Here is a 13,161-nt window from a genome sequence, read left to right on the forward strand (position 1 = left end):
AAAACTAAGAGCTGGCATTTTCCAAGGGGTCTAATGAGAGGTACCTCAAGTCTAAAAAGGTTGAAAACCACTGCTTTAGTACTTCATTTCTCATTCCTATTAGCTGTCCTGCCTATTTCTCTATTTTCAACATCAGTGCTCCTACTTAAAACTGCACCTCACGCAGATGCAAACATAGCACTGCCATATTAGTACAGTCTGTTCAGATTAATTGTGTGAAGCATGTTTTGTGGGTCCCAGTGCAGCTCTAAGTGGACATGAGTTCACATGACATCCACCTGCCAGGCTGGGTGCAAAATCTCAAACTGCCTCTACAGTCTGGACAGCACTAGGGACTTAACTGCCATTTCCCATCCCCAGGACCTGTCTACATCAGGAATTCAAGAAAGGTCAAGAGAACAAACAGGGATGTACTTGGTAGCCACGTTGGTCTGAGACAAAAAGACATACAAACAACTAGAACTCTTGGTTCCAAAATGATACCTTTTATTAGACCAACTGGAAAATGGCAAGAAAATTGTCCTTTTCTGCAAGCTTTCAGGATCAAAGTCCCTTCATCAGGCTCTGGGAAAAGTGTAGATGGTACAAGATGGTAAAAAGTCCCCATAGGTAGGAAATAAACTTCATTTTTGCACAGAGGGAGCTGAAGATGGAAGCCTGGACCCTCTGGGTCCAGAACAAACAGGCATGCAAGTCAGTGCACATAACTGAAACTGCATTAAACCCCTATGTAGATGCTATCACTTCATAAACTAAGTTGATCTTATATCTCTGTGCCTTAACCCTGGCCTTAACTTTCCTGAGAGTCCCCAAGTAGCTACAACTCCAGAGCTGGCCCATTCAGCTCAGGGCTGAGGCGTGTTGCAGAGTCATGTGCGGTGCTTGAATTATAACTGCTCACACCATACACATTCCATGGAGAAAATACTTCCTTTTGTTTGCATGCCTAAAAATATTACATATATTTCACAAGACAAAATAACCATTTCATTTTTATTTACAGTTCAGTTAAAAGAGAATAGAAATACATCTTTGGTTTGTTTGTTTTTTTACTATGGTTAAAAGAATACAATCTGGCTCATTAAGAAAGAAGTAATTCCAGCTCATTCAAAAATTAAAAAAAAACAAAGGCAGAGGGAAGAAAAACAACATGTTTTCAGAACAAAAGAAAAAAAGAAGTCATTTTCTATATTAATTACATACACATACCATAGGAATGAGAAGATCTAAAATACACAGAGGTTCTGTCAGAAAAATCATTTAAGTCTGGCACAAAAACATGACTCCAAATAATAAAGTGGAGATTTCTCCAGAAAGTCTTATAATAGTTGTTATTCTTAAAGCCACAGTTACTCAAGTCAAGCAATGACATGATATTCTCAGCTTGCATAAGGCAGATAACTTTCACAATGGCAGGAAAAATACCTGAACACTTAACTACAAGGTGCAGACAGAAGTGCAGCTCCCTGCGGTAACTCATACCACTTTGCAGAAAGCGCTATGAGTTATAGCAATCCCCCAGGCCCAACAGACATTCACTGTTGGGTCCTTGGGGTTGGAGGATTCAGCTGCTCTTGCCTAGCCCCACCTCTTCCCTCTCCCAGCTCCGGCTCTGTCTTCATAAGAGAAATATAGAAGAGAGCAAGGCAGTTCAGTCTGGGGCTTTTTCAGCTGGCGCTTGAGGGTGGGGTGGGTAAATTGGAGCCCCCCCTATCTCCAATCCACCCCACTACCCTCCCAGCACGGGCTGAAACAACCCCAGACTGAACTCCCTCCACTCCCTTCCCCTCCATTCCTTCTGAAGACAGCCCTGGGAGCAGCCCTCAATAAGTTCAGACAGAAGTTACTCAGGGTGCTCCATTTTGAAGCACCCTCAGTAATGCAATGAGGGTTCAGAGAGTTGTGGGATCAGGCACTTTTAAAGTGTTCTGCAGCTATGCACTTGTGTTTGATCACTGCTGTAGAGCATTTTCAGGGGCCAGATGGAGTAAAAATTGTCACTTCTGTCTGTGCCTACAGTGAATCTTTATAAAAAGAAAACAGGTAGAAAACAAACAAAACCTTCTATACTATTGTCTTAAGATCTAATGATTTTTTGAGACCAGCTCTACATATGGTATACAAAAAGCATTTATTTAAAAACAATGCACTGATTATTTGGCCATCACCAAAGAAAAATATGAAGAAGGAATAAGCAAATCAAACGCCACCTTTTCTTGACATCTCTGTTACCTCTATTTCCCTTCATTGCTCCTTCTTTCAACCAGCACCAAATCGCTATCTGATCCTCTCCTGTCTTCTCACTGCATGTCTACACATACCTCCCTCCATCTTCTACTTGCTTTTCCTTCTCTTTGGCTTTTCCTTCTCTTTGGCTTCTCTGCACATGTAGTCGAATTAATTAAACTATAATTATGAACTTTGGCTCAATTCATTTGAGGTTATTTCCTCATCCTTTCACCTTCTTTGAGTTAATTTGATTTTAATGGCTGAGAACTGCCTGAGATGATTGCACGAAAGGCACTGTAGAAGTGCAATCGATCCATTAGAATACTCTGTCACATTATTATTTTTATTGCATTGAAAAGATTTCTCAGATGTAGGTTTCAGCAGTTGATTGGATGCAAGGAAGGAACAAATCAAGTTACTCCTCTAAGAAGGTTCATTTTATCCTTCTTCTGGAGCCAAGGAAGCCACTCTAACGGACCAGCGAGGACACCGAGGTTGCCACTCCAAATGGAGCTGTATAGGCGTTTGCTAATCCTTGTAGACCAATCATTAAGTAGCGACATCCTTTCTGCAGAGCTTTGCCAACGTTCTGTTTTTATCAAAGGGGAGAAAAGACAAATAATAGAAGGTAACATCAAGTCAAATAGTTCTGGGAGCTCTATTAAGAAGCAGACATTAAATTTGTCCTGCCCCAGCCACCCAAAAATAAACAGATCCACCCTCTTTTTAGGACACGGAAATATTTTATTACTTATGTTAGTGCAGTATAGATAATAGTTATATTATGTAAACACACATTCAACTGCATGAGTGGGTTGTTTGTTTAACTCAAACCCCTGTGAAAGCAGCATCAACTAAACTGAAAAAGGTATTCTTATTCTTGAATAAAAGTGTCAAAACAGGGAGTTAAATCAGTATAATTACATTGGTTTAAAAACTCATACCTTAAGTTATATTGGTCTCACTTTTCCAGGTATACAAGGCTTAAAAGCACCGTCAATATCATTGTATGGTTTACATTTAAACAGGAAGACTAGCAGTTAAAATTGGAGTTAGCAAAAAAACCCCAAAACCAAAACCACAATGGGTTGGAATACTAATGGATATTGACATTTAAATGTCATCTCCTTTTGTGAAAATCTGAATTTTTTACCTTCTTTAATTAATATACAGATCTTAATAACTCACACATGTGTTTAGTTGATTTAGAAAAGCCACCATGGGCTACCGATATTTTAGCTTCATATTCATTTTCAGCTTGATATTCATTTCACTTTTGATGCTGCCTGCTTTTCATTCTGCATTTCTCATAATTGGATAGCAGTCTGGGCTAGTTCTTGTCTGTCTTTTGTTTTAAATCAAGTTCATTTTCAGTTTTTCAGGAACAGGTACAAGACTGAAATATTGGTATTGCAAACAGCTCATGTGAATATTTATCTGTTCAAAATAAAACTAAATTACAGCACCTGACCAATGAACAAGTTCCCTGACAATGTTGTTTAAGGGGCCAAAGTTTGTAATCCTTTCTTATACTGACCCCTAAGAAATATATAATACACTAAGGGTAGCAAATCAGAGAGGCAGTGTAAACCAGGATATGTCAGGTTAGGAGAAAGGAGGACTGGATTCTTTACCTTGATCAGTCACCCTTCTGCCACCTAAGCAAGTTACTTCACTTCTGTCACTGCTTCCCTTCTATCCTGCATGCCTCTCAGTTACACTTAAAAATTCTGTGATTTAACCTGGACTAGTATGGTGAAACCAACACAAATGCTTCTGGTATAGAGGCAACCATATTAGCATAAAAGTGATTACATTTGTATTAGCACTTTTATAGCAATATAACTGGCTCTGAACAAAGGTTTTATGGGCACAACGCAGTTATAGGAAACAAAACCAAAGAAAAACCCACAGAAAGACCGTACTCAGTCACATAACCACACTAATAACACTTTTATGCATAGACTGCAAACTCTTAAAGGAAAGGAATGCCTCTTTGTGTTTGCACTTTTACTGTGGCTTGCATAAAGGACCCCGAATCCTGACTAGGGGCACTCCATGATAACACAATTTAAAAAGCCTTTTCTGCTCCCTTTTATCTCTCTCTGTTTCGGAGACAACCTATGAATATCCATCTACAGCATACTGTAATAGAATACAATGACAGTACATTACAACAAAAGCAACTGTCTTCTACCGCTTTGTTTAGAAATACTCCAACTCATCGATGTAGTTCTCAAATTTCAGAGAAATTTTAACAAAATGACTATTACTGATTTTATTTTAAAAATGTAGCTGGAAATGCCAATGTGAAATTAACACCTACCAGATTGGCAACTATACCGTCTGAGTTACTGTTTCTTACTAATAAGGAAATCATACTAAAACTTATAATATAAAAAGCACCTATATGGGATTTTTTAAAATGCAACAACATATTCCAGAAATGAATAATCAATCCCCTTTCCACATTACAAACATGCTACAATGGACTTAAAAACCACTGTACTGGACTGCCTGATCATTGCCAGCTCAGGCTCAATTCCACTTTCCTCACCTCAAGTATTGCAAATAAAGCAAAAGTAAAATTTACAGCACTGATGCTTTGTAGTTTTATAACTTTTCTCTATGCAACATAATGATACAGTCTCATAATTAAATGCGTAGGGAAAAAATGCCAAGATTTCAAAAGAAATGTTTCTTTCAAAACAGGAAAAGTATGAGTAATTCTGATCTAGATGTTATAGTTACAAAAGGAAATAGAAAACAAAGCTACATTTTTCCTCTCTAAATTCCAGGAATACCTAGAATCTAAACAGATAAATACTAGTGGAGCTTTATTATTCTTTCACTTTTTGCTTCTATAAAAGAAAATATCCAGTCCCTAAAACTTCCAGTTAATTGGAATACTGTCAAAATAATATTGCTGAAAGAAATGCAGTACAAAGAAATGTAAAGTATCTGTCACATGAATTAGCTTAGTGTTATTTCCAGCCTGACATGACAGATTTCTATTCTTTGATCTGTGTGAGACTTAGCTTCATTCCTCTTCCCATACAACTACTTTCTTCTGAACTTTAAAAAAAAAGAGAAAGTCAGCAAGCTGCTTTTCCAGAGTTAATTGTCTTTCAAGCAACATTTCTAGTTCATACTGAAAGACAGCCCTGAACTTGTAGATAATCTCTAAGTATCTATATGCGAGATATTCAGAGCTGTTTCTGTGTAAGTTTCAAGTGCAATTTTAAGTTATTTTATGCAAGGACCTATTTAATGGACAGTAAATATTAGTTATTACAACAGCTTGAGAACTCAGGGCTTTGGCACAAATGAAAGTTTCAATGCAGGGGGTCACAGGCATGAGATTCCAATACAACCTTTTTATTAGTCTGTGGTCCTTAACAATGAGGGATGCTGCCTTTATGATTTATACTTAACCAGTCCCACTTTTAACAACTGCCTGCTATTTCCCTAGCTTCTCATTGGAAAACGTTGCAGGATCCTTCACTTGTGATTTTCTGGTTAAAGCACAAGTCTTAGGAGTCAGGGTAGCCAAACTCTATTGCCAGCTCTGCCACATTATTTCCAGTATGATTTTGAACGAGTCCCTCCCTGTTTCTGTTCCCTGTGTTTGCATCATCCTAGGCTTTGACCTTTTTCTTCCAACAGCTCTGAGCAGGAGGGGACCATTGCCCCCATTTTACAGATGGGAAACTGCCGTCCACAAGGACCCTCCCCAATTCTAGTGCATGACCAAAATGTGAACCCAGATCCTTAACCACATAACACACAACCCTTCTCCCTATCACCTCACTTCCTCAAACAGCCGACCTCCCTGGCAGTGCAGTTACATTTACGGTTATAGGTAACTAGCAAATTACCTATCAAGAATGATGAGGAGGGGAGGGAGGGCAGGTAGGGACAGAGGTGTGCATCCTGTCCCCGCCCCAACCACCTCAGGGTAGGGCTGGTCCCTGCCTCCCCTTTCTGCTTCAGGCTGGAGCCTCGGCCTAGGCTGTTTCCCCGCTTCCCTCTGGGCCAGGGCCTGAGCCACTTCCCCCTCCCCCCCCCCTTTGGGCCAGATCCTGGGTCGTTTCCCGCTCTCCCCCCTTTTGGGCCAGGGCTGGGGCCACTCCGCACCTCCTCCCACCACTTCAGGCCAGAGCCCACAACTGCGGTGGCAGTAACGGCTGCAGCAGGGCAAAGACACCAGTAACCCCACCCTCTGCTTTCTGCTCCCCTCCCTCCCCCATTCCAAGCTGCCTCCCTTACCTGGCGGCTGTTGTTTGGGGGGATGGCTCCTGGCTCCACAAAGCACACCTGAGGGAGCGAGGCCAGCACCACTGGCCTTGTCCTCCCACTCCATCCCCTCCATTATGGTGGCACTCTGGTCCCCGCCATCCCCCTCTGCCTCCAAGAAGCAGGGGAGGGGGTGAAGCCAACTCCATGGGCCTCATCCCCCTCCCCTCTGGCCCCTCAGTCCCTGGTGTCATGGCGGTGCTCTGCTGTCTGTCTCTGTCTGTGTAGCGTACCCCAACTGGTTGCCGAGACAGCCAATCAGAGTGTGAATAAAGTGTTACGGACAGACAGAGGCTTTTATAATATTAGAATTTGGGGTGCTTGTTGGAAGGCGGCGTGCTGGCTCATTCCCTGGCTTGCCCCCCTTGCCTTCTCCCTGGCATTCTGCACACTGCTTCTGTAAGGCTCTAGTTCACTGTATTCCCAATTCACTCTGCCTTTCAGCATCCTCTTTGTGCCATGGTGTGACAGGCCTTCATATGGGGGCCACTAAGTGCACATCAAGGATTACTACGGACAACTAAAGAAGAAAGTGGGGATGGGAGTGAAGTTCAAAGTTTCCAAATGGGTATGCTGAGAGGGCACACCAGGCAGACAGTACCCACTGGTTCTTAAACACATCCAGGGAACCAGTGGACACTGCCCAATGAGGTTTTCCCCAGACACATGAAGGGACCAGGGGCAGGAAAACAGCCCCACGGTCCCCAGGGGTCCTCCTGGCCAGAGCCTCCTTCCTGGTCAGCTGGACTGCTACCTTAGCTAGGGCAACTGTGTGACACAGGTACAGTTGTTTCACAGGAGTTTTGGTAGTGAGAGTTCAGCCACTGAATCCATACAAAGTGCGACCGTGGTGTTTCAGTGTGTAAACCACATCCATGGTGGTCATGATCTTGCACTTGGCATATCAGGCTAGAGATGTGCTTGATGCCACCATGGCAAGCCAGGCAGTGGATGGCCAGCTTGGTGACATTGTCGTGGAGGACTCTGCAGTGGCACTTGGCACCGCCTATTCCCAACTGTGGGCAGTCAGTCACTTTGCCATGGGCAGTCATGGTCAAGAATGCAGGTGAAGGTGAGTCACAGGTTTAGTTGTTATGCCATCAGGGAAGCGAGGGCTTAGGCCCACCAAGTAAAATTATCTTTAAGGAGGCCACTGAGGCCAGAACAACTGGTGGGACTCATCGCATGACTGGGCGGTGAGTGTCAAGGGCTATAGGCTATACAGGAGGGACAGGATAGGAAGGAAAGGTGGAGGAGTAGCACTCTACATCAAGGAGGAATATACTTCCTCGTTAATTAGCAAGGGGGTAGAGGGAGGGCACTCTGAGGTGCTCTGGGTTAGAGTAAAAGGCAGTCCAGGGGAGAGAGACTTAACGGTGGGAGTCTACTATAGACCTCCCAACCAGGGAGAAGAGCTCGACCAGGAATTCTTAGGTCAGCTCACAGAGGCAGTGAGGGCTAAGGATGTGGTCATCATGGGGGACCTGAACTTCCCAGACATCTGCTGGGAGGAGCAGTCAGCCAAGTCTGATTGCTCACGTCGGTTCTTAGCCAGAGTGCAGGACCTCCATCTAACCCAGGAGGTGCACAGTCCCACCAGGGGAGACGCCTTGTTGGACCTGGTGCTGGCCATGGGTGATGACCTGGTGAGGGGGCTGCGGGTGATGGGCCACCTGGGAGACAGTGATCATCGCTTGCTGGAATTCACCATCCAGCGTAAGGTGGCAAAGGGCTGCAGCAAGGCAACAGCCCTAGACTTTAGGAGGGCTGACTTCAACAAGCTAAGGAGGATCGTTGGGGAAGCGCTGAGGACCCAGAGGGGAAGGGAATCAGATGTCCAAGGTGAGTGGTTGCTCCTTAAGGAGACGATCCCCCATGCCCAAAGGGAGGTAATCCCAACAAGGGTCAAAGGGAGCAGGAGGGCACATAAACCCCCATGGCTCACTAAGAGCATCCGGGAATGTCTCCTTGCTAAAAGGGAGGCATACACCCAATGGAGAGATGGGGTCATCACCAAGAAGGACTATGTTACAGTCGCCCGAGGATGTAGGGGGGCAGTCAGGAGGGCCAAGGCAGAGATGGAGATAGGACTAGCTTCCCGGATTAAGGACAATAAGAAGTCCTTCTTCAAATACACAGGGGGTAAAAAGAGGGTCCCGGGTAATGTGGGGCCCCTGCAGGACACGATGGGCAACTTAGTCATCACGCCAGATGACAAAGCTAACATATTTAACAATTTCTTTGCCTCTGTCTTCCTAAGTAGGGACCAGTTCAGCCACCTCCCTGCTGGGCCCCCCTCGGGCCCCGGGAGAGACACGCCTGGGCCAGGGGTTAGCGAGGAGTTAGTTAGGGTACTTCTGGAGAGGCTGGACGTGTTCAAGTCCGCTGGTCCGGACGATCTTCACCCTAGGGTTCTACAAGAACTGGCCGAGGTCATTGCGGGACCCCTGGCGCGGCTCTATGAGCACTCGTGGTGCTCTGGTGAGGTGCCGGAGGGCTGGAAGAGGGCCAATGTGGTCCCTATCTTCAAAAAGGGAAAAAAAGAGGACCCGGGAAATTACAGGCCAGTTAGTCTTACCTCAATCCCGGGTAAGCTCTTTGAAAAAATTATCCTGGCACACATCCAGGAGGGCCTTGCGGGGGAATGCATGCTCAGGGGCAACCAACATGGGTTCATCAGTGGCAGGTCTTGTCAGACCAACCTGGTGGCCTTTTACGATCAGGTCACCAAATCATTAGACGCAGGGGTTGCTGTGGATGTAGTCTTTCTGGACTTCCGGAAGGCTTTCGACACTGTCTCTCACCCTGTCCTCATCAAAAAGCTGGGAGACTGTGGTGTCGATGCCCATACGGTCAAATGGGTCGCCAACTGGTTGGAGGGCCGCACCCAGAGGGTGGTAGTGGATGGGTTCTTCTCGACCTGGAAGGACGTGGGCAGTGGGGTTCCGCAGGGCTCGGTCCTCGGGCCCGCACTGTTCAACATCTTCATCAGTGACTTGGATGAGGGGGTAGAAAGCACCCTGTTCAAGTTTGCTGATGACACTAAGATGTGGGGGGATGTGGGTGCACTAGAAGGGTGCAATAGGCTACAAGCTGACCTTGACAGGTTGCAACGGTGGGCGGATGAGAATAGGATGGGGTTTAACACTGGTAAGTGCAAGGTGTTGCACATGGGGAGGAAGAACTGGCACCACACTTACAGGTTGGGGAACTCCCCTCTTGCCAGCACGGAGACGGAAAAGGATCTTGGAGTCGTCATTAACTCCACGATGAACATGGGCCGGCATTGTGGGGAGGCAGTCAAGAAGGCCAACCGTACCCTGTCATGCATCCACAGATGCATCTCGAGCAGGTCCAGGGAGGTGATCCTCCCCCTCTATGCGGCACTGGTCAGGCCGCAGCTGGAGTACTGCGTCCAGTTCTGGGCGCCACACTTCAAGAGGGACGTGGACGATATGGAAAGAGTTCAGAGGAGGGCCACTCTTATGATCAGGGGTCAGCAGGGCAGGCCTTATGAGGAGAGGCTCCGGGACCTGAACCTGTTTAGCCTCCACAAGAGAAGGTTAAGGGGGGACCTTGTGGCCTGCTACAAGCTGGTCAGGGGGGATCAGCGGGTATTGGGGGAGTCCCTGTTCCCCCGTGCGCTGCCAGGAGTGACCAGGAATAACGGTCACAAGCTGGCGGAGGGTAAGTTTAGATTAGATATTAGGAGGCGCTACTTCACAGTCAGGGCGGCTAGGGCCTGGAACCAGCTTCCAGGGGAAGTGGTGCAGGCTCCTAGCCTGGGGATTTTTAAAAGGAAGTTAGATGAGCACCTTGCCGGGGTCATCTGACCCCGGTGCTCTTTCCTGCCAAGGCAGGGGGTCGGACTAGATGATCTACCTAGGTCCCTTCTGACTCTAGCTACTATGAAACTATGAAAGCAAAGCAGGGAAAGGAGTGAGGGTCACAGGTTCAAAAAGGGGGCGCTGGGCGGAGCACACCAGACAGTGCCCAGCAGAGTGTCACAGGAGACTGTGCTCCTCCTGTCAGTGGCAGTTCTTGCGTTCATTAGCACACAGTGGCTGCCCTCAGAAACACCTGTAAGACTCACTTCTGTGTACACCAGGTGGTGAACTGAGGTGCAAGCAAGGAGGGAGGGCCCCCTCACTCTTGCTGATCACAACCTAGGCAGATGCCAGCTTGGCTTGGCCGTCATATTCAAGGACACTGGAGTGTGGCAGAGACCCCACAGAATCAGAGGGTGGGGGCTGGAGGGGAGCCGAGCAAGACCAGCCCCTGTCTGCCCCCAGCGGGGCTTTGTCTGCGGCTCAAAACCCCTCCAAGCAGGGAGACTCCGCAGCCCGGCCCAGAGCTTCCCCACCCTCCTCCTCAGAGAGGTTCCCCTCATCTCTGCCCTCAGTCTCCCCTGCTGCAGCGCGAGCCCATTGCTCCCTGTCCTGCCATGTCCTGCCCTGCCAACAGCCCACTCCGTCCCCTTCGGAGCGTGGAGGGCTGCTGTTAAATCCCTCCTCCGGTTTCTCCTCTCCCGCTAAATAGCCCGGTCCCCACAGGTTCCCCGGGGTGCCCCGCGCCGCCCCTACCTTGCCGTACTGCTGCAGCCGCCTCCGCGCCCGGCCGCTCCCGCGGGCCCGCTCGGGGGGCGCCGCCGACGGGTCGGGGTCCCGCAGGATGGGCAGCGCGTCCTCCGCAGCCCGCCGCCGCCCCCGCGCCATGCTGCCCCCGGCCCCGGCCTGTGTCCTGCTCTGCCCGGCGCTTCCCGCCTCGCCCCGCCCAGCCCCGCCCGCGGCCGGGAAAGCCCTGCGGGCCGCGCTGGGAGCTCACCGGAGTGGGGCACACCCGGGCACGGGGGTGTTGGTGTGAGGGGGAGATACAGAGAGCGACATAGCTACACGTGTATATGAATTAGCTTGGTGGGATTTCCAGCCTGACAGGACAGATTTCTATCCTTTGATTTGTGTGAGATTTAGCTTCATTCCTCTCCCTCTATATAGAAAATCCTGGCGCATATTATAGATAAAAATATATTTAATCCTGACCTTTCTCCCTCTGTCTCTCACACACACACATACACACTCCTCCCCATGAAGAATATTGTCAGGATTTTATATAGATAGATAGATTTATATTATATGTGTGTGTGTGTGTGTGTGTGTATATATATATGAACTTTACCAATACCTTTGTGTGTGTGTGTGTGTGTGTGTGTGTGTGTGTATAAATGCACATATATATGAACTTTACCAATGCCATCCTATACACCATCCTATATATAGGAAATGATCCTATGTATATAAATGTATACATGTATAATCCCAAAATTTCTCTTTCTCTTACATACACACAGAGGATATATAATCCTGACAATATACTGCAAGGGCGGGGTGGGGGAGAGAGAGAGAGAAATGTCAGGAATACACACATCTGCAAACACCTCCTTAGCTTGACCAAGGGCATTTGTGCCCAAACCTTGCTAAGAATTTTTCCAACTATTTGAGTTAGTTTAATAAAAATTATCAAATTTACCCAAAGAACTTTGGCTGCCTAGGAATGCACACACACAAAATTATATAGAATGGTGTATATATACATACAATTTTTTTAACTCTGTGGAATCCCAGATCTGAGATTCCTGATATGGGGTACTGGTAAAGTTCATTCTGCATTTACTTGTCTGTGATCTCTATGTAAATATTCCCACCTAAGGCAGTGGGGGGTTGCCTTCCGCTGTAGCAGGGGGCTTGGCCCTCTACCCAGGATCTCTTGAGTGGATAGGCAACACACAGGGGAGCACATGCCTCCCTTGAGACTGGCAGCCACCGAAGCCACCGTTGACTTCTGTGGGTGATCGCACCCCCGCCCATGTGGCCAGCGGCAGCTGCAGGTGGTCCCCACTCACCACTTGCCAATGACTACAGCATGGACGGTGGCTGCAGGCAGTCCCTGCTTGCCACCCACCGCTGCTGACACCACCGCAGCTGCCTGTGAGTGGCAGCGTGACCACGTAGGCGAGCTCCCCAGGGCGCCAAGCAATCCTATAAAGTCCTGAGTGCCTGATATGTCCTCCATAGGAGGTCTATATTGAGCAGATTTTTTTTGGTATTGGGTGGTGGAACCGGAGCGTGCTCCATCCACTCCATGCATTGACCTGGTATAGCAGTGCTTCCAGGACCGGTGCAAAAAAAACAGAGGGAAAAAAAAAAAGGTCCCCACTGGGCCCACCCTCACTGTCAATGTCACCATGGCTACCTGCAGGCAGTACCCACTCACCACTGTCACTGACACCACCACCACCCATGGGTGGTCACCATGCTCCCCCGCAACCTCAGGAGGCACGTGTTGTTCATGCTTAACTGTATATTGACATTTCATAGAAGCAGGACATGGGCTGCCATCATTCCCCTGCTTTATCTGTGGCAGGTTAGGGTGTCAGGTCTGTGTTGGGTCAGGGTTGACAGCAGTCTTATGTAGAGTTTAGATTATGGAATGTATAGGATGGCTGAGATAGGGATGATCCTGCCTCAGGCAGGGGGTTAGACTAGATCCACATTTCTCAACCAAAGACTAAATGAAAGGGTCACAAACAATCACGGAAATACATGGAAAAACACAGAAAATCATGGATTTTCTCCTTTA

At 47.3% G+C, this 13,161-nt stretch overlaps 1 protein-coding gene across 1 annotated transcript; it reads right to left on the reverse strand.

The window, feature by feature from the left end:
• Window positions 1-979: 979 nt before the first annotated feature.
• Window positions 980-11,279, reverse strand: C1H1orf115 (chromosome 1 C1orf115 homolog). Its single transcript, XM_090048546.1, has 2 exons — window positions 11,109-11,279; window positions 980-2,818 (listed from the first exon to the last, which is right to left on the reverse strand). Exons 1-2 carry the CDS (start codon window positions 11,238-11,240, stop codon window positions 2,699-2,701), a joined length of 252 nt encoding a protein of 83 aa, XP_089904672.1. The 5' UTR covers window positions 11,241-11,279; the 3' UTR covers window positions 980-2,698.
• Between the last annotated feature and the right edge of the window lie 1,882 nt (window positions 11,280-13,161).

The sequence above is a fragment of the Crocodylus siamensis genome, chromosome 1 (assembly GCF_052110815.1).
Source record: "Crocodylus siamensis isolate JL-2025a chromosome 1, ASM5211081v1, whole genome shotgun sequence".
Lineage (NCBI taxonomy): Eukaryota > Metazoa > Chordata > Crocodylia > Crocodylidae > Crocodylus > Crocodylus siamensis.

Excerpts from the sequence above, each read along its gene's own strand:
- C1H1orf115 (XM_090048546.1), bottom strand. The coding sequence starts at position 11,240 with ATGGCGCGGGGGCGGCGGCGGGCTGCGGAGGACGCGCTGCCCATCCTG. Across the intron at positions 2,819-11,108 it reads GGCTGCAGCAGTACGGCAAG|AACGTTGGCAAAGCTCTGCA; the intron begins GTAGGGGCGGCG and ends TGATAAAAACAG.